This window comes from Fistularia commersonii, chromosome 10, assembly GCF_037954325.1.
Source record: "Fistularia commersonii isolate RoL2024-O1a breed Wild chromosome 10, RoL_Fcom_v1.0, whole genome shotgun sequence".
NCBI lineage: Eukaryota > Metazoa > Chordata > Actinopteri > Syngnathiformes > Fistulariidae > Fistularia > Fistularia commersonii.
In genome coordinates this window covers 3,733,977-3,759,788 of record NC_141293.1, presented here as the reverse complement: position 1 = coordinate 3,759,788, position 25,812 = coordinate 3,733,977, and the positions used below count along the sequence as shown (strand labels likewise).

The 25,812-nt window shown below is 47.0% G+C and overlaps 1 protein-coding gene across 3 annotated transcripts in view; it reads left to right on the top strand.

Annotated features, from left to right (window-relative positions):
- Positions 1-25,812, top strand: part of piezo2b (piezo-type mechanosensitive ion channel component 2b) — a 135,694-nt gene that overhangs the window by 101,202 nt on the left and 8,680 nt on the right. For 2 of the 3 annotated variants that reach the window (XM_086153354.1, XM_086153355.1), the window contains 21 exons: positions 413-656; positions 775-883; positions 1,870-2,026; positions 5,614-5,703; positions 7,234-7,352; positions 7,500-7,568; positions 10,672-10,775; positions 12,743-12,863; positions 13,267-13,347; positions 13,488-13,654; positions 14,997-15,190; positions 15,862-16,035; positions 17,188-17,820; positions 18,721-18,979; positions 19,157-19,336; positions 19,426-19,729; positions 19,969-20,101; positions 21,796-21,943; positions 22,034-22,245; positions 22,477-22,635; positions 25,065-25,212. In XM_086153354.1, coding sequence (XP_086009480.1) covers positions 413-656; positions 775-883; positions 1,870-2,026; positions 5,614-5,703; positions 7,234-7,352; positions 7,500-7,568; positions 10,672-10,775; positions 12,743-12,863; positions 13,267-13,347; positions 13,488-13,654; positions 14,997-15,190; positions 15,862-16,035; positions 17,188-17,820; positions 18,721-18,979; positions 19,157-19,336; positions 19,426-19,729; positions 19,969-20,101; positions 21,796-21,943; positions 22,034-22,245; positions 22,477-22,635; positions 25,065-25,212 — 3,805 coding nt within the window. Of the gene's footprint in view, positions 1-412; positions 657-774; positions 884-1,869; positions 2,027-5,613; positions 5,704-7,233; positions 7,353-7,499; positions 7,569-10,671; positions 10,776-12,088; positions 12,188-12,742; positions 12,864-13,266; positions 13,348-13,487; positions 13,655-14,996; positions 15,191-15,861; positions 16,036-17,187; positions 17,821-18,720; positions 18,980-19,156; positions 19,337-19,425; positions 19,730-19,968; positions 20,102-21,795; positions 21,944-22,033; positions 22,246-22,476; positions 22,636-25,064; positions 25,213-25,812 lie in introns of all 3 variants that reach the window. The other variant, XM_086153356.1, reaches the window with a different exon arrangement.

Sequence of the window (25,812 nt, the reverse complement as noted above, 5' to 3'; positions counted from 1 at the left end):
ATGTAAACATCAGCATATGCAAGCAAACCAAGCACAGCTCATTTACCTACCTATTCCTAAAACATTAAAATGTTATTGATGTCACACAGGTGTTACCTGTGTCTGTCAGCTACATCCAAAGCCAAGGCTGACCAGATTTGGGCAATGTTTTGCAGTTCATTAAAGGGCCGTTCATTAGCCGCTTAGCTATCCTGTTATGCTTTCCATGTTGGAGTGGGTCAGTCCTCCAGTGTGGGAAGTGCAAAAACACCAATATGCCGTTGCTCACTTTGTTGAGAAGATCCTCAGTGATGGTGCTTTGCGATGATTTGCACCTTTCAGGCCAACCAGCGGAAGTACTTAGAAGCCAAAATACAAGCCCATACTTGACCAGTTCTCAATGTCCAATTAACGCCTGCCTTTTGTCCTCCAGGTCCTACCTGGACATGCTCAAGGTCATCATGTTCAGCTACCTCTTCTGGTTTGTCCTCACCATCATCTTCATAACGGGCACAACGCGGATCAGCGTCTTCTGCATGGGCTACCTGGTGGCCTGCTTCTACTTCCTGCTGTTCGGCGGCGAGCTCTTGCTCAAGCCAATCAAAAAAATCCTCCACTACTGGGACTTCCTGATCGCTTACAACATCTTTGTAATCACCATGAAGAACATCTTGTCGGTGAGTCATAGGCCGTTGTTTCTATATGTTTCCTAAATAAACTGTTAACAGATTAGCAACGCCCGTGTTTTCCACATTGTATGTGCAAAGAGCATGACGCCGTTCCCATTGCTTCCAGATCCTGGCCTGTGGCTACATCAACACCCTCATCCCAAAGCACTGCTGGCTAATCCAGCTGTTCAGTCTGGCGTGCACCATCAAGGAATATAAAATCAAGACCAGTCTATGTGAGTCAAGGTGTACATTTCACAGCAGGATATTCTTAGACGTAGAACATACATGAGATGTAAAGATTTACCTTCAGAGGACACAGGAAATCCTCTTTGTTCTGTTTGTTTTACTTGTTTCCTTTCCCCCCCGTCATGCTAAAAGTAGGATAACGCAACTTCCTGTGTAAGAAGATGGATAGATAACAATGTTGTACTTGGAGTCTATACATGACAGCACTGCTGGAGAAAGTTGGCATGGAGAAGCTGGAGATGTTGGATGTAGAGATGCTGGAGGTTCCTCAGTGCAGTTAGAGATACCGGGGGCATTGGGGGCATTTCATTGGTTGAAATGTTGGAGGTTCCTCAGTGCAGTTTGAGGCACCTCAGTGCCAGAGATGTTGGAGGTACCTCAGGTATCTTAGGGCAGTTAGAGATACTGGAGGCACCTTAGTGCAGTTAGGGGTGCTGGAGGTTCTTTGGTGCGGTTAGAGATGTTGGAGGTTCTTCAGTGCAGTTTACGATGTTGGAGGTGCCTCAGTGCAGTTTGAGATATTTGAGGCGCCTCGGTGCCAGAGATGTTGGAGGTACTTCATTGCAGTTTGAGATGCTGGAGGCACCACAGTGCTTGAGATGTTGGAGGTACCTCAGTGCAAGTCACGGATGCTGGAGGCTCCTTGAAACAGTGTGAGATGTTTGAAGTTGGTTCCAGATATGTCAGAGGTTCCATAGTGAACTTAGAGATGTTGGAGGCTCCTCAGTGCAGTTCAGAGATGCTGGCGGTACTTTATGGCCTGAGATGCTGGAGGTTCCTCATTGCAGTTTGACATGTTGGAAGATCTTCAGCACAAGATGTTTTCTTGATAGTGAATTTGTTCCTTCTCTGTAGTCATCATGTCCTCCAGAGCTCCATCACCATGTCTGTAACCTGCAAATATCTCTATGTAAGGACGTAAGTTTTCGCGTTGAGACATCTCGGATGTTTTGTTTGCATGTCGCTCCGCCAGCCGAGGACCACAAGTGCGAGTTGCCCAGCAATGAAGCCGGGATCATCTGGGACAGCATCTGCTTCGCCTTCCTGCTGCTGCAGAGACGGGTCTTCATGAGCTATTACTTCCTGCATGTGGTGGCAGACATCAGAGCTTCTCAAATCCTCGCTTCCAGGTAGGTCTGGGTGGACACAGCGGGTTGCACGCATGGGGCGGGTTAGATATTGACCTAACATCAACCAGATCAGCGTTTCGGATCTCCTTCAGTGGAGCTCATGTTTCCCATGGGCGCAGCTAGCTAACGTGCTAATGTCATCATGAACCTCCCTGCTCTTGTGTCCAACCACAGGGGTCTGAGTTCTCTGAGGGGAATATCTCACTGCTGAGGTCAAAATAACAGTATATCTGTGGAGGTTGTCAGTCATCCAGATCATGGTGAAATCTCGTTGAAATCTTCCTGTCGTGGCGACTGGACTTATTTCTTCACTTGAGGATGTTTCAGACCTCATCCCAGAGGCTTCTTCAGCTCTAATGACCTGTTTGGACTTTCCCCGATATAACTGCCAGGGTTTTGGGCGGGTCCAGGTTATGGCGGCTTGTTGTGTAAATGGAAGAGTTGATTTGCAGAAACTAGGTTGTTATGCTAACGAAGGTGTCGTTCTTCGGAACAAAATAGCAACTTAGTGGGATTACCTGGATTGGGATGTGAAAAGGTAAAGTGAAACCTGTTGGATCACATGAACTGAGGCTCATGTGGACATTGCCGGAGGCTGGTACTGTTGGTGGGTCTCTCCTGATTGTTTGGAGGGTGCAGAAGCTCCTGGTCCGTATGTGCAAATCCATTTTGGTATTAATCCCAGCACAGCGTTGTACATTTGTGAAAGGTTGTGTCTGAGGCCTTTTGACGATGTCTTATTTGACTCCTCTCTGGAACCATCTGGCTTCTCCAGAACACGGACATTGCCGTCTTCCAAAGAACGGCCCTTGTCCTTCGGTGTCAGAGGACCCCCTCCTCTGTTCGGCGATGTTTTTTCTGTTTTGACAAAGATGGCTTCTTTGACTCCCCTGTGGAACCATCTGTCTTCTCTGGCCAGAACACGGACATCGCTGTCTTCAAAATAACAATGAAACACCGACGTCCTCTTCGGTGTCCTTGAAGGCCTCGGATCCGGTTACAACTCAGCGGTGAAGGCGAACGCCACATGTTCTTGAGGGGCTGTCGATAACGAAACCGCCGTAAATCGAACTATCTGCCGGGACATTAACAGCCGCTGAAATGCTCGCAAATACCAGAGTAATCCCTGAGGTTTTCACACCGCCTGCCGGTCTGTCAGCGGATCCCGCTCCCGAGAGCGGCTGTTGGTTTACGGCCTGCCGAGGCGGTTCGGCGGCCGGGACGCCCCTCTGATCGCCCGCCGCGTTCCGAACCACCCCGACCTCCCATCATCTGGCCTGCTTCGTGTCCTCTGAGTCAAACTAAACACACAGAGGCAGCTTTTTTTTTTTTTTTCTGGAACGTGCTTTAAAAATCTGGAAGCCACCCAGAGAAACCGAAAGCCTGCCGCAAATGAAGGCTGAGGACGTTTCTCTTGTTACATCAGAGCCAAGGCCTTCGGCTCGCGTGCTGCGATTTCTAATGTACTGATTTTCTCCTGTTTGATTCTACATTTCACGCTTTTGATAAGTTTGGCTACGTGTCTTCTCGCGCCACATCTTGCTACCCCTTACATTTTGATGTTATTCATACGCCACCTTCCATGTAGAGCAGGTCTGGACCACACACTGTAAAATCTTCTTTTTCTTTGGGCTTTTCCCTTCAGGGGTGTCCACAGCGAATCAACCTTCTCCATCTAACCCTATTCTCTGTATCCTCCTCTCTCACACCAACTGACTTCAGATCCTCTCTCACTACATCCATAAATCTTCTCTTTGGTCCAATTCCAGCATCTGTCAACCAATATATCCACTATCCCTCCTCTGTACATGACCCAACCATTTCAGCCTGGCTTATCTGACCTTCTCTCCAAATGATCTACCATGTGCCGTCCCTTCGATGGACTCATTCCTGATCCTATCCAACCTCGACATCTTTATCTCTGCGACTTCTAGCTCCGCCTCCTGTCTTTTGGTCATTGTCACTGTTTCTAGAGCATACGGCATCTCTGGTCTCACCACAGTTTTGTCCATCTTTTGTTTCCTTCTTGCTGATAGTCTTCCATCACATAGTGCCCCTGACACTTTTCACCACCCAACTTGCTTGAATCCGTTTCTTCACCTCTAGGGGACGTCGGGGATGACAGATAGAAAGGTACAACTATCTCTTCCTACGAATGCCATTTGCGCTAACAAGTTCGGCTCCTGACAAAATACTTACAATTTTCTTGCCATGATGACCAAGATGACCCGTTAAATACCATAAATTCTGGGCTATTGAGCGCACCTGAATATATAAATCTACATATATAGGCTGCACTCGTCCATAAGCCGCAGGTGTCCACGATGCTACATGAGATATTCACACAGAAACTTTTTTTTTTACTTTTAATGGAATACACACCGGTAACATCCACAAATACATTCTGGATTTTTTTTTTTTTTCCCAACAGTGCCTGGAACACAGCTGATAAAGAGGATGAACTATAAATAAGACAAGGAAAAGTCCATCTATTTACTATCCCCCCTTTGTCCTACTCCAGCTGATCGCTATCTTGGTCTTCCTTCTGCGCACTTAAACGTTTCATAAGACTCTTCTTCTTCGCTGTTGGAATTGACGCCTCAGAATTTCAAGGTCATTTCATTGGTCCGATGTGACGAGGCTAAGTGTTTTGGCGGTGTGAAGCTTGTTAGCCCCCCCAATAAATCAATAAATTAGTTCAGTTAGTAAATTAGTCACAGTTCCTGGTTCCTATGAATGCATCACAAAATGGCCTGGAAGAGGCTCACAGTGGTGACGGTATCAGGACTACAGAAGTGTTGATGGCAATCAAAGAGTTTTCTCTGATTTTTCAACAGACACATTTAAAGTTGGAACCCAACTCTGGTCCGATCGGCTGCAGTCAGAAACCTCACATCGGATTCACCTGGTCAAATTTGGCAGGGGCGGAATTCGCCGCTCTAACTCAGGACGACTGAGGTCAAAGTGTGAGGTTGACTTTAAACATGTATGCTCAGCATTTTCCTGCTTACAGATACCGACTGCTCGCACCAGCTGGCAGGCAGTTCTTGCCAGGCAATCCACGTCCCCTCGCACACTCGTGTGAAAATAAACCAGTGCAAAAGCCAGTGGTGAATGCTTGTCGAAATTGCGGCAAGTGGACCTGAAGCTACAACAAGAATTCACCATGACCTGGATGACTGAGAACCTCCTCAGTGGTGAAAGTGACGACAGCTGTTTGTTTTGAGCGCAATGGGCAGTTGAAGGTGGCAACGCGTTTACGTCGACTTCTGTTGACGACCGCGCCAAGCAGTTCCTCGTCAAAGGGGTCAAGAAACTAATGTCGCGCCAAATTTCTCGCGAAGAAACAGAGCAGGGGAAACAGAGCAGGTTTATTTATTGTTTCTCCCTTGGGACAAAATTGAGAGGAGGAAGCCGGTTCAAGAATTAGCGCAGTGGGGCGGTTAGCGCGATGGGATGCAGGGGGAAGGCGTGAAGGTCGAGGGCAGAATCTGCGACCCCATCGAACTGTGAAACAAGTCAGGCCTTCACACTGACGTTCGGATGCTGAAAGCCTGATAAGTAATCAACGTCTGTCTGTGTTTCAGAGGTGCAGAGCTATTCCAGGCCACCATCGTGAAGGCGGTGAGAGCCCGGTTAGAGGAGGAGCGCAAGTCTGTGGAGCAGCTGAAGAGACAGTAAGAATCCAAATATTTAACCAGGGTTGGGGGGGTTGTGGGAAACACTTGAGGAGGTTTGGGATATTGCAGCAGGCATGACTTGCAGTGGCAACATTTTTTTTGTACCCGAAAAGCTCAAATTTGACATATTGCAAATTCTTCATGGCCTTCAATTCAATTTAATTTTACATATATATAATTTTATATATTTTAATTTAATTATTGTTTTTTTATTTGTATTATTTTTAATTTAATTAATTTAATTTAACTTAATTTGGGGGGGGTTTAAGGGTGTCATGATGAAAAGTTGGTGCTATCAGTAGTCAAAAGCACCGTATTGTCATTCATCGATTCATTCATTCATTCGTTCATTCGTTATCTATGCCACGGGGGAGGGGTTGTATTTGTTTTTACTACAGGAAAATAACACTATCAATGATATTATTCCTTGAGAGCCATATGAATCCTTGTGTTACTCCTTATCAAAAAGGAGAAATGTGGTGTTTTTTATTTTTTCCAATTTTAGACTCGGATCAAAAATACGAAATAGAAAAACAGGCCGGATTTTAATAATTGATTTCATGACGGAGGCTGTGAGCCGGTGTAATTTTGAACGCTGGCCGCATTCGGCCCAGGGGCCGGACTTTGGACATGCTTGCCCCACATCGTCAAACGATGTGCCCACTTACTTCCCATGGCTGTTGAGCAAGACATCCAGTAGATGATCCAGTAGATGATCCAGTAGAGGGCAGTGCAAATTTCAGAGTTCACTTCCAAGTTCTGTTCCAGACAACCGAGAGAAGAGGCGATGCAGTAGACGGTGGAGGTCTGCATGGCCATTAAACATGGCATCATGCGTACACAGAATTCTTCTTTGCACTCGAGCATACCGCGCTATGCCGGTACCCATTCCATTGGTACTGCTCCATCCGCTGCGCTTGACTATACATCCGCCTGGCAAATGGTGAATGTTCCCTTCGCTTCACATACTGACACATTAGGCAACCCTTCCTTTGCGATTAAACTGAAGCGTCACTTTGCGACATACCTCGAGAGGTGTCTGTTTTTGGTTTTGGATCCGCGGAGGAACCCAATTTCTCAACTCCGTCTTTACTTAGGGTAGGCTTAGACACAGATACTGATGTTGATGCCGACGGGACGCTCCAAGTTCACCATACAATGACAAGAAAAGGGTGTCCGATGCATCGATACCCGAAGGGAACTTTCACAGGGAGTGAGAATGGGTTGACTGTGAGCATAGACGAGCCCCTGATCCGGCCAAGAAGTAAGTAAAGTCGGCTGCCAAAGACTCACCATCTGGGTTCGTCTTGGCTGTTTCCAGGAAGCCGGCACTTAGTTTATCGTGCGTCATTAAGTCAATGTATTTCCATCTCTTAGTTACCCCAGGAGTTACTCCTGAGTTCCGATCCTATCCACTCACCGCCCTAATGACCACTTCACCCGCACTCCTTTCCATACCTGCGGATGTTTCGCGCCCCGTTGCGCCGCGCGTCAATAACCGAGGCGTTTTCTCTCTGATCTAATCAGGATGGAGCGCATTAAGGTGAGGCAGCAAAAGTTTAAGAGGGGGAAGGAGAAGATGCTGAGCATGGCGCAGGAATCCGGAGATGGACAGACGCTTGTCCAGCCCGCGGAGGAGGATGAGGGTATGACGGAAGCTACCGGTGCCTCCTGTTTTTTACTGTGGACGGATTTCTTCGAAAGAAAAAAAAAAAAGCCAATTTTGGAGGATTTTGCATCTTTGAGTGAAAAATGTTTTGAAATGTTTCATTGATGTATTTGTGAAATTTTAGGAGCGCAGCCAACCAAAGCCAAGACCAAAAAAAAGCAGTGGTGGAGGCCGTGGGTTGACCATGCTTCCAGTAGGTTGACCCCCCGCCTCTTTTTCCTTTTCCTCCACTCTGATCAGCCGTTGTGTCCTTGACCAGAACGCCCCAAATTCCGATACCGGCCCAAGGGCTCCGAAGACGCCACCGTGCCGCCGTCTCTCGCGCCCCTCCAGGCTTCAGTCCTTTTCTGTCTCTATTCAAGGACCCTTGTTGACATCAACACCTGGGAGCCCCAGGGTGACCACTCGACATCCCCATTCTTCCTCCCCCCTCACATGTAAAAACTAGAATCACCGATTGGTTGTCCAAGTTCAAGATTAGTCCTACATGTTCTGGTCCCCCCGTATTTCTCTTGCATGGTAACTTATCCACTGCAGCGCCCTTCTCATTTTCGATTGTCTTTATATTTGTATGAGGGCTTGGACTTTTCATTTCGATTCATTATTAGGAAAAACAAAAAACATCAAGAAAATGAGCGCATTTAAATCCCAGAGTGAAAGCACAGGGCAAATGAGGCCACGTTGTTCGAATGGAAATTTAAATATAAAAAAGTTCCAGATGGACGCTGAAACAAACGTGCTGCTCTTTGAGTAGCATAGGATTACCATCACCCTATGCTAATGCTTAACATGTTTGAACTAGCAAACAGATCGCTAATGCTAACTTTGCTGCTGAAGGCATTGCCAGCATGGGTATGAGGTGCTAACGGACAATGCTCGACCGCGAGTCGTCGTTCAAATCCTGAAACAAAACTTCCAAGTTCGATGAATTGACCAATCCGTGAAGGGTCGCAAGCGCAGCAGTATGGTCCAGCCAATGAGAATCACGAGCAACCGTCCAGAAGGACAACATCAAAACAAATCCAGTATGAGGATGAGGCTTGGAGAAACCAGGTCATGATGAAGGGACGTACTCATCTGACTGAAGTTTAAGCTCATTTGTATTCATTGATTCGCCAAACAACCTTAAACCTCTTTTTCGAAATGCAATTAAAATGCAATTATGACGAGGCTAAATGTTTTGGCGGCGTGAAGCTCGTTAGCCGCAAAATTCAAAAATTAGCCACATCGTTGTTTAAGCCGCAGGGGAAAAAAGTTGCGACTTACAGAATTTCAGTGAATGAAGTACATTCATTTTTCATCAAGTCCCACCCCTAGTTTTATACATTTTGCTGATTTTAAGCCCAAATCATTCTTCATTACTATCGCTTATCCTGCAGTCAGGGTCACAAGGGGTGTTTGAAGTGTCTTTGCTGTCATTGGCCAAGAGGCCACGGATCGAGACAAACATCAGCTCTCTCTCCCGTTCACATGTCACACAGAGATGTTCAAGCATTCACTGCCTCATTCATGTCATACCGAGACACGTCCAGACAATTCAGGGTCTCCAGTGAACCAACCTCCCGTATGTTTTTGGACTGTGGGAGGAAACTGGAAAACTCGGAGGAACCCCCTTGAGAACGTGGAAACTCCACACAGAAATACCACCTTGCCGGAATTCAACCAGGGATCTTCTCACTGAAGTGCTAATCACTGTGACACCTTGCTATACATTAATATAGATTTTTGGAACTACACAGTGTACCCTCACTTTCGAAAGAGATACTTTCCGAGACCCCCCCCTGTGAAAAGTGAATTTCTGCGAAGTAGAAACTTGATAATTTTGATGGTATTTACAGAGATATTATCTGTATACCCTCAAAGAATCTCACTCAACCCTTTACGACAATGTTCATGCTTACCCGAACCGCAGCAAAGTGGACCCGGACATGTATGCTGGGCGCAACCCACAAGGAGATCAGCTGCTTCTCTCCATGAACCAATCAACATGGGGAACGGGGACAACATGCTCAATCGGCCAATAACATGCCAAGTACGAACCTAGTTAGCCAATGTTATTCCGTATGAAATCTTGTGTGGGCACAATGGGAGGAGCGAGAGACGCTGGGTATCTGTTTCGCAAAGGAGATCTCATATTTTATTTATTGTATAAAATGAATTTTAGTTTAATTTTACTATATTTTTTACAGTTTTTTTTTTTCTTCTTTGGCTAGAATATGGCTATTCTCACAAAATAAATATTCTAAAGAGCGATAAATCGTGACAACCAAATTTCCCCAAAAAATCAGCCAAGTAGCAAGGGCACAAAAGCTGAACCACGATGTCGCGAGGGTCCACTGTATTTCCTTCATGTTATCCCTTTAGGTCATCTATTACATAAGCACCTGATCCCTTACCCCCCCTCCCACACTGGCATCCCCCACCCCCCACCCCCCCCTTCGTGTCGGCCGGTGTCGCTGGGTGCTCACCCGGAGCAAAACATGTATGTTCCGGCCTTGCCAGCAGTGGCGAAGGGCCGCCTTGAATAGACGCGCTGAGATGGCGAGGGAAGAGAAACAGACTCATGTCTGGAGGGTTGCGCTCATTCAAAAAAAAGCCGGCGCGTCGGTCTCGACCCAAAGAGCCCCTCCGTTTCTGAAACGAAACACTCCGGCGCAAAGACATGAAGTCGACGCCTCTCTTACGTTTCCCTGATGGTTTTTCGGAGACGAGGGGTGTCGTTTTTCATCTTTGCCGGCAGACATGACCAGCCAGCCAGGCCTCACCCAACGTTCCCCATTGGCGGAGCCGCCAAACTTCCCTGCCGTTCAACTGGGTGCCTGCTTGGTTTGACCTCATGCCTGCTGTCTGTCACTTCGCAACACCCCTTGTGACATTTTGGATAACCCCCTCCCTTCCCTGACCCCTTGTTTTCACCGCTGTCATTCAATGCCCCACATCCCGGCACCCTCGCCCCCCCTCACCCCTTCATCCCCCCTCAACCCGCAAGCGCTTCTGCTCAAGGACACAAGTCAGCCACTCCATTGCCTCTTTGACACCCCGACCAGTGCAGAATCAACTGTCCGGTCCTGTGAGTGAATGGATGAGCGAACTTCTGTGTTTAGCTTTTTGTCATGTTGACATCCGCCATAATTAAAAAAAAAAATGGCTTCACCCGTCCTACTTCGACTCAGGAGTTTGTCTGTTTCATGTCCGAGCCTTATTTTTCCAGGAAAAAGGGAGCGTCGGGTTCGTCCCGTCGCTGCCGTTGCGCCATTAATGTTGTTCTTGTCTCGTCGCATGTCACGCCACCCCAGTGGTCCGAAGCGGCGAGTATTATTTGTTTGAAACCGACAGCGAGGAAGAAGAGGAAGAAGAGGAGAGAAGAGACGACGAGCTACCCAAGAAGTCTGCCTTCCAGGTGCTTTAATGTTGATGAAACTGTTGCTTCAACTGATCAGATTTTGAGTTGCAACACCAGGGCCTTCTAGAAGGTTACGGTTACATCAGTGTGTCAAACTCCCTTTGATTGGATCGTCAGAGAGTGTACTAGCCAGAGGAACCAGGATAGCTAAGCGGCTAATCAACGGCCCTTTAATGAACTGCAAAACATTGCCCAAATCTGGTCACCCTTGGCTTTGGACCTAGCTGACAGACACAGGTAGCACCTGTGTGACATGAATAACATTTTAATGTTTCAGCAATAGGAAAGTAAATGAGCTGTGCTTGGTTTGCTTGCATATACTGATGTTTACATAGAAATGTATGCTCCCACTAATAATTCTTCAACAAATCTCAAGGAAAGACTCAGTGGTGGGCTGTTGGGCCTGCAAGGCCTTTTCTGCTGGCCTAAAAAATAGGTGTCTAATCACAAACAGATTTTAGTTATATTTCGTGAATGAATACGTATAAAATGATTCCAAATGGTCTGTCCGCTTCCTTTTATAGCTTTTGCCCGAGCTGTGCTGCTTCCAGACATGTATTTTCATTTTAAAGTATTTTACCAATCATATTTCAGCCATTATTTGTTGCCAGGCAAGGTTAAAGTCAAAGAAATCTGCCCAGAGGCCTGCAGAATCAGATTCACAGGCGCGCCAGGGAAAAATAAGTGTCAAGGAAGCTGGCGCTTCAACCGATCAGACTTTGCGTTGCGACACCAAGGCCTTCGAGAAGGCTACGGTAACATCAGTGTGTCACACTCCCTTTGATTGGAGAGTCAGAGAGTCTACTCGCCAGAGCTAGCAAGCTGCATCTGTAGCAAGCCGCACAAACACAAATATAGTTGTGTTGATATAAAAGCTCATTTGTGAACCCGTGATGGCTGAAGGAAGAGAATGAATGTGATGTGGTTGCATATTTATTATCTTCAAAACGGGTTTTTCAAGAAAAGCTGGGCTTGTTAAGAAAGGTCGGGCAATTCTAAAGCTATCAGGCCTGTTCCTACAATGTAACGACTCTTAGTACTGCATTTCCATAATAAGATGATTTTCATAGCCATAAAACAGTTAGCGATTGTCAATTGTCATGTTTGTCCAGTTGTTTCACCCTGTAACACAAAGCCATCTAAAAGCTTATGTTCTACTGCGATATACACATGTACTTCTAACTCTCTCCGTGTAATAGATTACTACTTGTACTAGCTGCTATGGATTAGCCTGTGCCGCCGGCTCTTGCTGCCTGTGTCTGATGTCCCAATGCTCTTCGACTAACCTCTCCCACTCTGTCCTCCCGTAGCGAGCTATCGGGAAGTTTTTCTCGGCTGTTCTGGCTCTGCCCAGGTCTGTCATAAAGCTGCCTAAAACTATCCTGCAGTATGTAGTGAAGGCTGGCAAGGTACTAACAACTCGCCTACCTATTGACATAACATCGCAAACATACCACCTCTCCCTTCCCCCTCCACATGAACGCTTAAATATCAATGCAACGCAATCACCGCACCGTGCGCATAACTGAAACGATCTCTCCGGAGGGGAAACCGTTCCTCCCAACCCCTTCAATTTCAACCGGAATAGAAATGCACTGACCTTTGCTAGCGCGCTCGCTATCGTCTGACTAACACTCCGGAGGCGCTGGCATGTGTTCGCCGCCCGTAGTGACATTTACACGCCCGGAAACGTCGATCCGAACCCGTGCGACGCCCAATGATGCAAGATGGTGAAATGAAGGCGGCTGGAACGAGCAACGTCTTGTTGTTTACGCCATCAAGCTAGGTAGCGGTTTAGCGAAGGCGCAAAAAACATGGAAGAAAATCATCTAAAATCTGGATTAGAAACAGCTAACACAACATAAATACACTTTTGATTCCTCCCTACTTTCATGACTTCACTCCTGTAACTCATTTCCGTCACTACCTCTCTTTCACGCGCTACTCTGGTTCAAACTTTTCAGTTCCTTTACCACACCTGGATCAAGGGTCCCAAAGCCGCCCTGAAGGTACGAGGCAAAGAGAAACGCAAGTTCTGGAAGAAGTACACGAGGGGCGTGAGGCACAAGAGGGGCAAGAGAGAGGGTGAGGAGGCCGAACACAAATGCACCCAGATACAAGATGGAGAATGTGGTGTATGAGGGTTGTGATGACCTCAATATTGGAGAGACTAAACAACCGACACAGGAGAGCTACCCCTTCAGGTCAGGACCTCGAGGTCCACATTCACCTGGAGGACAAGAACCACTCCTTTGGAGCAATGTCCTGGTGACCATTGCTAACGGACTTGCTTTGTAGGCTATCAAGACGTTAGCCTTCCAATGACCAATTCAGATTCCAACTCAGGAATTCCGTAAGAACCGATGAAGCCTCTCGGATGAGAGGGGGAAGTGATACAGTCCAGTTGCCAGGGCAACATTGCCAAAAGTGTCATGAACCAGAATTACCTTTTCACAGTCGTAGTTAAAGTGATGTCTCTTCGCCTCAGCAGGTCACGTGACTATTGAGGTGGGCGAGCTGTCAGACAGCCAGGAGAAAGAAGAGAACACCAAGAAGTCAGATAGTCCAGGTATGTTCCGAGCGAACCGCCGTTGAATTTTGGTCTCTAATGAATAGATTTGTTAAATTTGCGATTTTAATCACCTCCTAATGAATCCCCCCCCTTGTCTCAGGAAACTAAATGGCCTGTCACTGTTTTACTTTATTCAGACAACATCATCAAACGGGTGTTCAACATCATCAAGTTCACGTGGGTGCTGTTCCAGACGACAGTGGACAGCTTCACCAAGTGGATGAACGACATGTGCAGGGAGTACATCGACATCTCCACCGTGCTGCGCATCGAGCGCTGCATGCTGACCCGCGAGGTCAAGAAGGTGCGGCCTTCTTTTTCCCCACTTCTTTTTAGACACCTTTATGCCCACATCCTACATCAGGGGTATCCCTTTGGCTATCCAGAGTACTACTCTGAATACCTTGTATCAATGCAGCTTAATAAACCACACTGACATAAAGGAGACCAAAGATGCCTGGAACAGTTCATGTAGCCCTTTTGGATTATCTGACATCTTACTGAGTTCCATTGTTGGAGGTAGTAAAGACTTTGGCGGCTGATTCAGAGCCCGAGCCTTGATTGAAATCCAGTTTCTTGTGTTTGATGTTTAAACTACTGTGGTTTGGTGTGGCAAAATTTAGACTCGAAGCAACTTGAATGTCAAAGATACACCAGCAGTAGCCCGAGTCCAGGTTTGTTAGCACCAAAGTGAGGCTTTAGATCAGGGGTGTCAAACTCATTTCTCATCGCGGGCCACATACGGCCTACGTAGATGTCAAGTGGGCCGGACCATTAAAATAATAGCATATTTAACAATAAATAACCAAAATATCATGTCTTTCCTCTGTTTTGGTGTAAAGAAGTACAAGGACATGAGAAAATCTTGGAATTTAATGACCAATCCCTTTACAAAACATTTCAGTAGAATTCCATCATAGTAGTTTGTAGTGAAGCTGGTCACTTAACTTTAAATTGCACATTTTCGTTAGCAATTAGCTAGCTGGCTTTTACCGCTGCTTCGCTGATTTCTCTGCTATGGGTGAAAGTGGACGCTGTTTCCTCAGACCCGCCAGCAATTCGTCGATCTTATCTCTTCTCAGTTGTCTTTGCAAGCGGTCATATTTTTTGCTCTGATGAGTCTCGTAGCGGCGCCGTATATTATATTCCTTAAATACCGAAACTTGTTGCAAACACGCCAAGCACGAAGGTTTCCCGTGCGTCTCCGTAAATAAATAGGACGTAGTCAATTTTTCATTGAAAATTCTACTCTTTAACTACTTTTCTCTATTTTGATAACGACATTTTGGCTAATGAGGGAGTAGCGGGGAGGTAGAGAACAGAGTAGAAACGTCATAACGAGCAACAGGTGGTGCATTGATAACGTCTGGTGATTGGTCCGTCTCAGTGATGCGGGTTGTCGTCTACTCTGATCAAAATAGTGCGCCTCCTAGTGGGAAATTCTCGAATTGCACCTAATTAAAAAATAATAAATCCTTGTCTTTTATGCATTTTCTCACTTTCAAATTATCCTGTGGGCCTGGTTGAATCCCCTTGTGGGCCGGTTCCGGCCCGCGGGCCGTATATTTGACACCCCTGCTTTAGATGAAACAACGATAGGCTACATCTTATGTGACATCATCTTGATCATCCGCTCCCTCCACCAGGGCAACATACCATCCAGGGAGAGCATACATGTCTACTACCAGAAGGCCATGAGGCTCAACATGTCTAGACAGGCCAGCGTGGACCAGCTGAGCGAGGACGAGTCGGTCTTGGGCTCGTCGAGGCCTAGGAGGAGGCGGGGGGGCTTCCGCATGGAGAGCCAGGACTCCACCGCTTCCAGAGACAGCATGTCCAGGTATGGCAGGTACACCCGTTTGGGGTTTAATACAACTGCGGGGCGAGAATAAAGCACTCAGCGGGTTTTCTCCTGGTTGTAACAGCTGCCCAAACCTTTCTGTATGTCTGAGTTTGAATGTGCTTGAAGCGGAGACTGGATTATTCAATGCCGATTCCATCACGTAGTCTTAACCCGATGCTGACTAACTGCCGTATCCTTGCTAAGGCTGTAGCGAGCCTGCAACTCTGCCCACTTGTTGCCGTACCTATCTTAGTGGGCTGAGGAGTCTAGTTAACCCTCTTTTTAGGCCACCATGTATGATACGCATGATGTTGCTCCATGTTTGATAGGTTGATTCAGGGGCGTGTGAACCGGTTGGGGTCCTTTTGCAAAGGGTTTCATGCCCAAAGCTTGGTCCTGCGGTGAGAAACAGGCAAATGAAGTTAAACTAAAAATAAGTTTGGGGATGCAACATAAGCATGGCAGCCATGGTTGTTAACTCGGGCCATTTCATCTTCACTCTTTGCAAAACCTCGTGTCACGTGACACCCAAAGGTCATCACCCAGGCGAACCACGTTAATAATTTCACTAAACAATTGGAGGGGGCGGGTGAGACCCCCACCCCCCCCACCCCCCATTCTGTTTGTCTAACACTCATCCCATTTCATGACCCTCGCCATCCCCCCAGCGCTTACACTGAGGCCACCACGCTGTTTTCCCGCCAGTCCACTCTGGAAGATCTGGACGGAATGCCCGATTTCATTCCCAAAACCAGCGAGCGAGCCAGGCCAAAGCTGCGCAAGATGTGCGGCCTGGATGTGTCCAACTCCTCTGTGGACAGCGGCAGCAGCTTCGTGTCCAGGTGCCCCCGGACGCTCCACCCTCACATCCATCGCATCACCAATGTCACTACTACTGACAGAAGATCATACTCCGCTTTCTTCTAACTCCAGGGAAAGCGCTCTGTGGCCTTCCTCTAACCATCTATGTCTTTGTCGCTTCCTTGGTGACAATTTCCAAATTGGGATCCATTGACTAACATGCTTTACACATGAACGACAGACTACCAGCACCAAAAATCATGGTTTATGTGAATAAAGGTATCGATTGAGCACTAAGAATTACATGATGCGACGATGATTATTAAGATTAGACACTTATTACTACCTTATAAACCCTTTGTAGATGATCATCAAGATTATCCAGCAATCAAAATGTATATGATTAGTCCACAGCTCAGAATTTTACAAAATAAATGTATTAATTTAAGTGGTTGTTTATGTTATTTCAAGCAAAACTGACCGAACTGAAGTCAAAGTCTAAACAACAATTAAAAAAAAAAAAAAGTTTGTTTCGAATGGCGGTCCATTTAATGTTTCACAGACTGTTATTTCCTATATCTTCACTTAAATTTCAACCTGTTTTGTAACATGAATGAATGCACACGTGCTCGTGCAAGTGCTGTGAATTAAAATAATCACATGTGTAAACAACAGGAAGCAACAGATGACATATGACAACACAATATTTGTATAAATTGAATTAAAATTCAATTTACATATAAATATATTATATATATTTTATATATGTAATATATTTATATAAATTGAATTAAAATTCAATTTAGATATATATATCAAATAGAAATTATTATATTGGTCAAAATGCTTAAAAGTCATTTGAAAAATTGGGTTATTTGATTGTATCACAGATGACGTATCTTTATACTCAGTTACCACCCAAACATGTATAACAATGCTGTAATCAGCACTTTTATTGCTATAAGTGTATACAAACAAGGTTTAGGATTGTAGCGGTTTACTGATGGTTACATGTTGTCGCGGTGATAAATCTGACTCGCTTATCTTTCGGTTGATGCACATCACAAGTTAGTGACTCCTCTTCTTCTGGTTTGCTAAGATGCACCAGATGGGGCTCAATGTTTGCAGATTTTCAGAAATATCTTGCGATGGGTTTTTCCTCATTTGTGAGTTGAGTCCTCTGTTCCTTGCAGCGAGGCCACCCAGTGTGTGACGCTCTACTCCAGACAGGGCACCACGGACACCATCGAAGAGGTGGAGGACGAGCAGGATCAAGGGGAGGACGTGCAGGCGCAGGGAGTTCCCTGGGAGTCTGGACCCTGGAGGGACGGTGAGCCCGGGGAGTCGGAGCAGGAGGGCGAGACGCAACAAGCGACCGGAGGTGCGGAGGGTACGGAGGGACTGGAGATACCGAAGGAGGGGGAAAAAGAGGAGAGCGAAGGAGGTCCTTGGGGGTCGTTCTCTCCAGATGAGGGACCTTCCAGCAGACACGAGGATGGGGAGTCGGCCCACTCTGCTCCGGAGAAAGACTTGATTTCCGCGAGCGAGGACGATGGAGGGCAGCGGGACTTCATGCAGGAGGAGCGTCCGACCCCTCTGCTCTTCACTCCCGATACCGACGCTTCCAAGACGTCCGACGCCGAAGTGCCCCCCAGCTACAGCAAGGCGGTCAGCTTCGACCGGCTGGAGGTCAGCGACGACGAGAGCGACATGGACAGGAAGAGGCGCATGATCATGACTTCTGACAGCCGCTCGGACAGCAGGTCGGACATCATGCTGCCTTCGATGACCACCGAGCTGACCGCAAGCGAGCTGCTGCTTAACAAGTAAGTCAGAAACTACAGGACCCCGCAAAAGTACCCTCACACAACTTTACTTACTTGAAATTTGGCCCCTCCAGTCGTCCTCTCAGCACCCAAAAACTCCCACAACATCCCAGGTGATGCGCTCTTGGCATGGGATACAGGATAGGTATGGATAAAATTTGAATGTCACATAGCACTCAACGAAGTGCATCACGGTAGCCTTTGGGAACATTGTTTGAGGGTTAGTCACACATTGGAATTTCTGTGAAGTCAAGTCCAGTCAGATTTAGTTACTGCATCCCGATTGTCCGATGAGACCGGTGCAGGTCTGGACCTCACTCTTTGCGAGCCATGGGAAGCCAACATTCTCCCATTAGCAGGCCCTCGGAGCCAACGGGGACGAAACATCCACCTCGGACAGATCCCGGCTCGGTGTGGGCGGCTTTCTGCCTCGACCGGTTGAGATAGAAACGAAGAGAGCAACAGAGAGGGACAGTAAGATCGATAGATAGAGACAGAAAGGGAGAATGAGGGTCAGGGACAAATGACACATGCTACCTGTTACATGCTAATAGCTGAAATTGGACGATAATAACTTTGATATTCTGAAAAGATCAGTGGACACCATGATAAGGGAAACCTCCCAGGCTACAGCAGCATAAATAGGGACTGGCGTAGCGCTAACCATCAGCACATTTTTGGACAAAGAGGTTGTCCTTTCCCCCTCGGATGGAGGATGGACCTCTTCTTGTTACCGAGCTCTTTTTCAGTTGGGACCGCGAGTTGCCTCGCATCCCTGCAACGTAGAGATTTGGATCGGAGTGAGACAATTCTGCAAAAATCAGACGAGGGGCTAATGGAGCTACAAAGACCTTTCTCTGGAACTGTACCACCTGCTTGACGCACCCTCTCTCCACCCAGGATGTTTTATGACGAGGAGCTGGATCACTCGGACAAATTCTACCAGAGCCAGCCGCTGATCCTCCAGCTGTGCTACGCTCTTTACAACATGCTGGTGGCCCACTCGGAGATGGTGTGCTACCTGGTCATCATCATCAACCACATGGTGTCGGCTTCCTGCGCCACCTTGGTGCTTCCCATCACCATCTTCCTGTGGGCGATGCTGTCGGTGCCGCGTCCCAGCAAGCGCTACTGGATGACCGCCATCGTCTACACCGAGGTGGAGTTATCTTTCAGACTTTGAGACAAGCGGGTATTTTAGTCACGCAGAGTACTTCTGCTTTATTTACTCACAAACTGTTCAGGAGGTAGCGCAGCGTCACCGCGGTATGTCTTAGCATAGCTTTAGCTTGATATCAACCTTCACTGTTGAGACATCCTCTTTTGCCCCTTCCAGGCTACCATCGTCGTCAAGTACTTCTTCCAGTTCGGTTTCTTCCCCTTCAACCAGACCAAGATAGACAAGGATAAACCCTATCACCCCCCGAACATCATCGGCGTGGAAAAGAAGGATGGTTATGTCCACTATGACCTGGTGCAGTTACTGGCCCTCTTCTTCCACAGATCCATCCTGAAGGTGCCGCTAAGTCGCGCTATGTGACACTAGCTCAACATCTCGAGTAATTCGGAGTTAAAGACCGCCCCGGTTCTCCCCTCCGCTTCCAGTGTCACGGTTTATGGGACGAGGACGACCCCAGCGAGAAGAGGGAGCAGCCGCAGAGGGCCGAGTCCGAGGACGAGCTGAGAGACAAGGAGGACAGCGAGAAGGAGTCCGAGCCGGCCTCCTCTGCGGGCGGCGAGCGACGGGGCTCGACTCAAACCATGAGGTCCATAAACTTTGGGACCTCCATAGATTCAGGCCACGTCCAGATACACAACCCGCCGCAGATCTACCAGCGCCGCAAGAGCTCCAGCGGGGGGTCGCACATCTCTCACAGATCGCTGCACTCCACCGCGCGGTCCAAAAGAGGTGAGCGTCTCAGGCTAAACAACCACGTTCTCCTGAACTGAGATCATTTTTCTTTTTCCTCCCAACAGTGGACCGTTTAAGGCCAAAACAGTTTTATTTATTAAACAGAACGGCCCATCGGCCGAGATTTCTCAGCAGCCAGAACGAGACAGAATTTGCCGACACCCGTCTATCCCTCGGGGCGGTACAAGTCATGGCCACGGTTCATTTGCGACTAGAAATGTAAACTGTTTCCGCAGGAAGCACCGCTTCCCGCAACAGCAGCCGCAAGGACGGCAGCGAGGCCGGCGCGCAGCAGAAGACCCGGAAACAGATGATCATGGAGAAGCTGAGGGAGCAGCTCTACAAGGCCAAAGCTTTCCTCATCAAAAAGTGCGTCCCTCGCCGAATCTGTTTCTTGGAAACGTCGAAGGACAGAAAAAGTCCGATCGCCATTCTGGCTCCCTTATCTTAGTAAAACCGTGGCTTGACTGAATCCTACGTATCCTCCGTCCATCTCTTGTTGGATCAACGTTTACTGTAAGAGCGATTTACACAGAAACGTTTTTTTTAATCTTTTAATTAAAGAACGGTAGCAACCATAAATACGTACTGGAAATGCTTTTTTTTCTGAGCAGTGCCTGTGACACGGCTGATGAAAAAGATGAATAATAGATAACGCAAGGGAAAGTCCATCCATCCATCAATTTTCTATCCCTACTTTGTCCTAAACCAGGAGTCGTCTTCTTCTGTGTCTGAATGGAACGGCCTCAGAATTTCACGATCATTTCATTGGTCCGATGTGATGAAGCTAAACGTTTTGGTGAAACGTATGCCCCGAAAAAATCCATAAATTTGGCGCATCGTTGTTCCGCAGTGTTCAATGCGTGGGAAGAATGTAGTGGCCTGTAGTCCGGAAATTACGGTGGATTCCCATTCAGGCTTACCTTGATATTGATATTATGGCTAAGTTGTTCACGTTCTGAGCAGAATCGCCGTCTTTGCTCCAGGTAATGTGAGCGTGGGTGTAAAAATACCGATTTCGGAGTCCCGAATCTACTCGGACTCAACACAGTCATTTAGCAGATGCTTCTATCCAAAGCGACTCACAAAAAGTGCAATTCAGACACTGAAGATCCGACGTACCAGTTGTCAGAAGTCAGAAGTGACCACTCAACCAAATAGCCATCTCAGAACCATGTACTGAAGCTTCCGGACTATTGAGCGCACCTCAATACAAGCCGCACCGGCTAGCCGATCGCTATCTCGGGCTTCCTCCTGCGCGCTAAAACCGTCAAAGTCGTCTTCTTCGGTGTCGGAGTGGAACGGACTCAGAATTTCCCGGTCGTTTCATCGGTCCGATGTGACGAGGATAACTGTTTTAGCGGCGTGAAGCTCGTTAGCGTCCCCCACCCAAAAAAGTCCATATGTTAGCCGCATCGTTGTTTACGTGAAAAAAGTCGCGGCTTATCGTCCGGAAATTACGGTACATACATTTCATCGTTTTTTTTTTTGTTTGTTTTTTTTTGTCAGAAATTGGCAATAAATGAGTTAAAAATGAATCAGTTAAAGGAAATTTTTGATATATAAAGGGTGCCACTAATTTCTAAAAAAAAAAAAAAAAGGATATTGAAGGATGCTGAGGTTGAAGCTGCTGAGCAAGAGATTTATGGATGGACAGAAAGAGGACTGGAAGCTAGTTGGAGTGAGAGGACAGGTTTAGATGATTTGGAAGAAGAAAAGTTCTGTTTAACAACCCAGGAAATGTATCTCAGCATAAACCCAACTAAATATTCATAGAAAGACGACTTGTAAACAAAGACGTTATTGTCCTATCGTATCAGCAGCAGCTACACGAAAACATTCATGAAAATCTCTCAACCAGTTGGGATAAAATTGTTAAAAAAAAATTACTTGTTTACGTCGCAGTGCTCACTGGGTGGTCACGGAGTCCCGAATCCACCCGGACTCAACACGGTTGAGCACAGAGACTCTGCCAGCTTCCATTCAAATTGGACGCAAAAAATCGTTGTTTTCAGGGACAGAAGCTCCGTCAGAAACCAGTTTGACTGTAACCGATCTTGCAGGTTCATGGAGATCTACCTTCCCATGCGCCAGTTCTTCTACAACCTGATCCACCCGGAGTACAGCGCGGTGACCGACGTCTACGTGCTGATGTTCCTTGCCGACACCGTCGACTTCATCATCATCGTGTTTGGATTCTGGGCTTTTGGCGTAGGTGTCTTAAGTTTCCCAGCTATCCCGTTCAGCTCACTCCAGAAATACCGGTGAAATGCTGATGTCCCTACATAATTTTCTCCGTAGAAACACTCGGCGGCAGATATTACCTCGTCTTTGTCGGAGGACCAGGTGCCGGGGCCGTTCCTGGTCATGGTCCTGATCCAGTTCGGGACCATGGTGGTGGACAGAGCCCTCTATCTCAGGAAGTCCGTCATGGGAAAGGTTATTTTCCAGGTCATCCTTGTGTTCGGCATTCACTTCTGGATGTTCTTCATACTGCCAGGAGTCACAGAAAAGTAAGGCTCACCCTGATTATGCATGTAAAATCCTGATAAATTGCTGGAAAGCTTGATATCTTTTGGGTATGTCTCTGTATGTCTTTTGCCATTTCAGCCAAAATGTCAAGTAAATAGCATGATTTCTGAATCCGATTGACAATCTGGCACCGTAAAACCAAAGCATGTTTGATGGGAGCCCCATGCTTCTGTGGTATGACCTCCTTCTTCTCCTCTTCTGCTCCCTGCCAGGCGCTTCAGCAAGAACATGGTGGCACAGATGTGGTATTTCGTCAAGTGCATCTACTTCGGGCTGTCGGCCTATCAGATCCGTTGCGGCTATCCCACCCGCGTGCTGGGAAACTTCCTCACCAAGAGCTACAACTACGTCAACCTCTTCCTGTTTCAAGGGTGAGCAACTCCGAAAGGGAATGGAACTACCAAACAATTACCGCCCCAAATAAAAAAGTTCTCCCAATCGTGCCAAATATTGCATTTGCAATGTTAGCTAATATTCAATATAACAACGGCGGATGAGCCACGCTCCCTGGAAACCCGCGAAATGAGAGTCCAACAGGAATCTCATTACATTACATTACATTCCAGTCATTTCGCAGATCCTTTTATCCAAAGCGACTTACAAAAAGTGCAATTCAGTCACCGAAGATCCGGCGCACCAGTTGTTGGAAGTCAGAAGTGACCACTCAACCAAATAGCCATCTCAGAACCATTTACATCCATACATTCATTTCATTGTTTTGTTTTTGTTTTGTTCTTTCGAGGGGTTGGGGGTTAAGTGCGATTTGTAGGGTAGTGCTTGGTGAAGAGGTATGTTTTCAGCTCACGGCGAAAGATGGGCTCCAACTCCGCTGTTCTGACTTTTTCCGGGAGTTCGTTCCACCTCTGAGGAGCCGAGATCGAGGAGAGCCGAGACCGAGGAGAGCCGAGACCGATTCGATCGGCGGCCAGGGGGTCCGGGCGATGGGGTGGACGGTTGCCGAGAGGTGGCAGATCGGAGGGGAAGGGTAGGGACATGTAGCTTGACCATATCCTGGAGATAAGACGGGGCTGTCCTGTTCACTGCATGGTAGGCGAGCACCAGGGACTTGAACTTGATGCGGGCGGCTAGCGGGAGCCAGTGAAGGGACACAATCTCCTCGCAATTTGTCACCCCAACAGCCTGAACAGTGCGTATACTTACATGGAGTGCTGTGAGCTTGCCTTTCAGCTTTGCAGTACTTGAAATTTGACCAAATTGTCACATTGTTCAATAAACTTTACAGTTACACCCACCGCGCACTTTCATGGAAATTAAATGGACGTACGTCATTAACTTTACATCTCTTAAAAGCCTTCACTTATGCGATCTGTTCCACAAATCCTGACAAGCGCCGTCTGAAACTCGCAGATGGTTGAAACTGCCCTATAATGTCGACGGGGCCGCCGTCTGAGGCGACCATATGTTTCAAAAAGATATCGCCAGGAAGCGCAGCTCCGGCGAGATTTCACAGTTTTATTATTTTAATGGGCGGCAGAGTCTCTGCTGTCAGAGAGAGCTGTACAAGTCCGGCAATTAAGGACTTCTTGTCAAACTGAAGGTGTAATAAAGTCTTGTTAATCTTTGATTATGTCCGGCCATGTCAGCTATTGCAAGTATTCTTGGCTGGATGTCAGTTTCAGCCCTAAAAATATACCGTATTTTTTGCACTATCAGGCGTACTTTAAATCCTTAAATTTTCTTAAAAATTGCCCATGCGCCTTATAATCCAGTGCGCCTTATGTATGAATTCTTGTTGTGCTTACTGACCTCAAACCAATAATAAGGTAGCACACTGCGCTCAAAAATAGTGGACCGTTCCTACCCGACGCAAGGATGTTGTAATAATGTAGGTCCTTGGTTGAATATGGGTTGCAAAATCAGACGACATTAGATAACTAATTACTGTAATAGCCGGACGATAAGCCGCAACTTTTTTCACTTAAACAACGATGCGGCTAATATATGGATTTTTTTGGGGGAGGGGGGGCTAATGATCGTCACGCCCCTAAAACATTTATCCTCGTCACATCGGACCGGTGAAATGACCGGGAAATTCAGAATCCGTTCAACTCCGACACCAAAGAAGACGATTTTGATTGTTTTTGTGCGCAAGAGGAAGCCCAAGATAGCGATCGGCTAGCCGGTGCGGCTTATACTCAGGTGCGCTCAATAGTCCGGATATTATGGTATGTAGTGCTGGAATACAACGCTGTCCCAACCTCACACTAACTTCAGGTGTCCACTATCGCTGGCAACCATCAACAAATCAGAGAACAGTACGCAGTACACTTACCTCCGCCAATTTTGGTAATAGCGGTACGTACTGTGCTTCAACAGAATATTACTGAGGACCCCCAAAAATGGCATCCGTTAAGAGATATGCTTACGGGGCGGAATTCAAACTCAAGGTATTCAAACTCGATGGTACGGAAGCAGAGGAAACAAGCAGATGAACTGCGCCAAGTAAAGAAGACCAAACAGAGTTTTTGAGGGAATTAAGCGAGATGGCCACCGTTAGAGGACAAAATTGAATGACTTGAATAAAGTTCGACTAAACTGACTGTTTTTTAGCTTTATATACGTTTTTTTTTTTTTTTTTTGTGTGTCGCACACCTTACGTATGAAAGACCTGTTCATTGATATCGCGCTTTATAATGCGGTGTGCCGTATGCTCCGCAAAACACAGTATATATTATCAAAAACTTCACCCTCATCAGGACAAGACGATGCAAAAACAAAAAGGTTCATCACAACACGGCCTCTGTTTGAGATCTGGCTGAGTCTGGTGTGTCGCCCCCAGGTTCCGCCTGGTGCCCTTCCTGACGGAGCTGCGGGCGGTGATGGACTGGGTCTGGACCGACACCTCGCTCTCCCTCTCCAGTTGGATCTGCGTGGAGGACATCTACGCCCACATCTTCATCCTCAAGTGCTGGCGGGAGTCCGAGAAGGTGTCCGTTCGCGCACAAAGAATACCGAACATCCCAAAAATGAGGAGATAGCTGATGGTACCGTGACAGAGGAGTTGGAGGTGGAGGCGGGAGTGCATCGGGGATCCACTCTGAGCCTCTTCCTGTCGTGGCCGTCTGGCAGATTGGGTTAGACAGGAATCTCCATGAACTCTTACATTTTGCAGATGATACTGTGATCTCCAGTGAGAACAGGTAGCGAGTGGAGGAACATCTTGAGAGGTGGAGGTATGCTCCGAGGCTACAGACGGTGGAGATAACGAAGGCAGAGGTGGAAAGGAGGTGAAGGGACAAAAGGACACAGGTCAAAAAGAAAAATCAGTCAGCGATTTGGATGTCGGGGCGACATTTTGGGACTGCCGTAGGATAACCTAGAGACTCTTGATCATAGACAGTATTCAGTAATGCACTATTATTAGGGTTGGCAAAAAATTGAATTGATTCATCCGATTAATCGCCAGGCCATTTGAGGATCCATATGGATTAATCGCGATTAATTTTGTTTCATTTTTTAACAAAAGAGACCGAGGGCTCATTTCTGCTCGTGTTATGTATGTTTACATCATCTGAGGCAAAGACGTT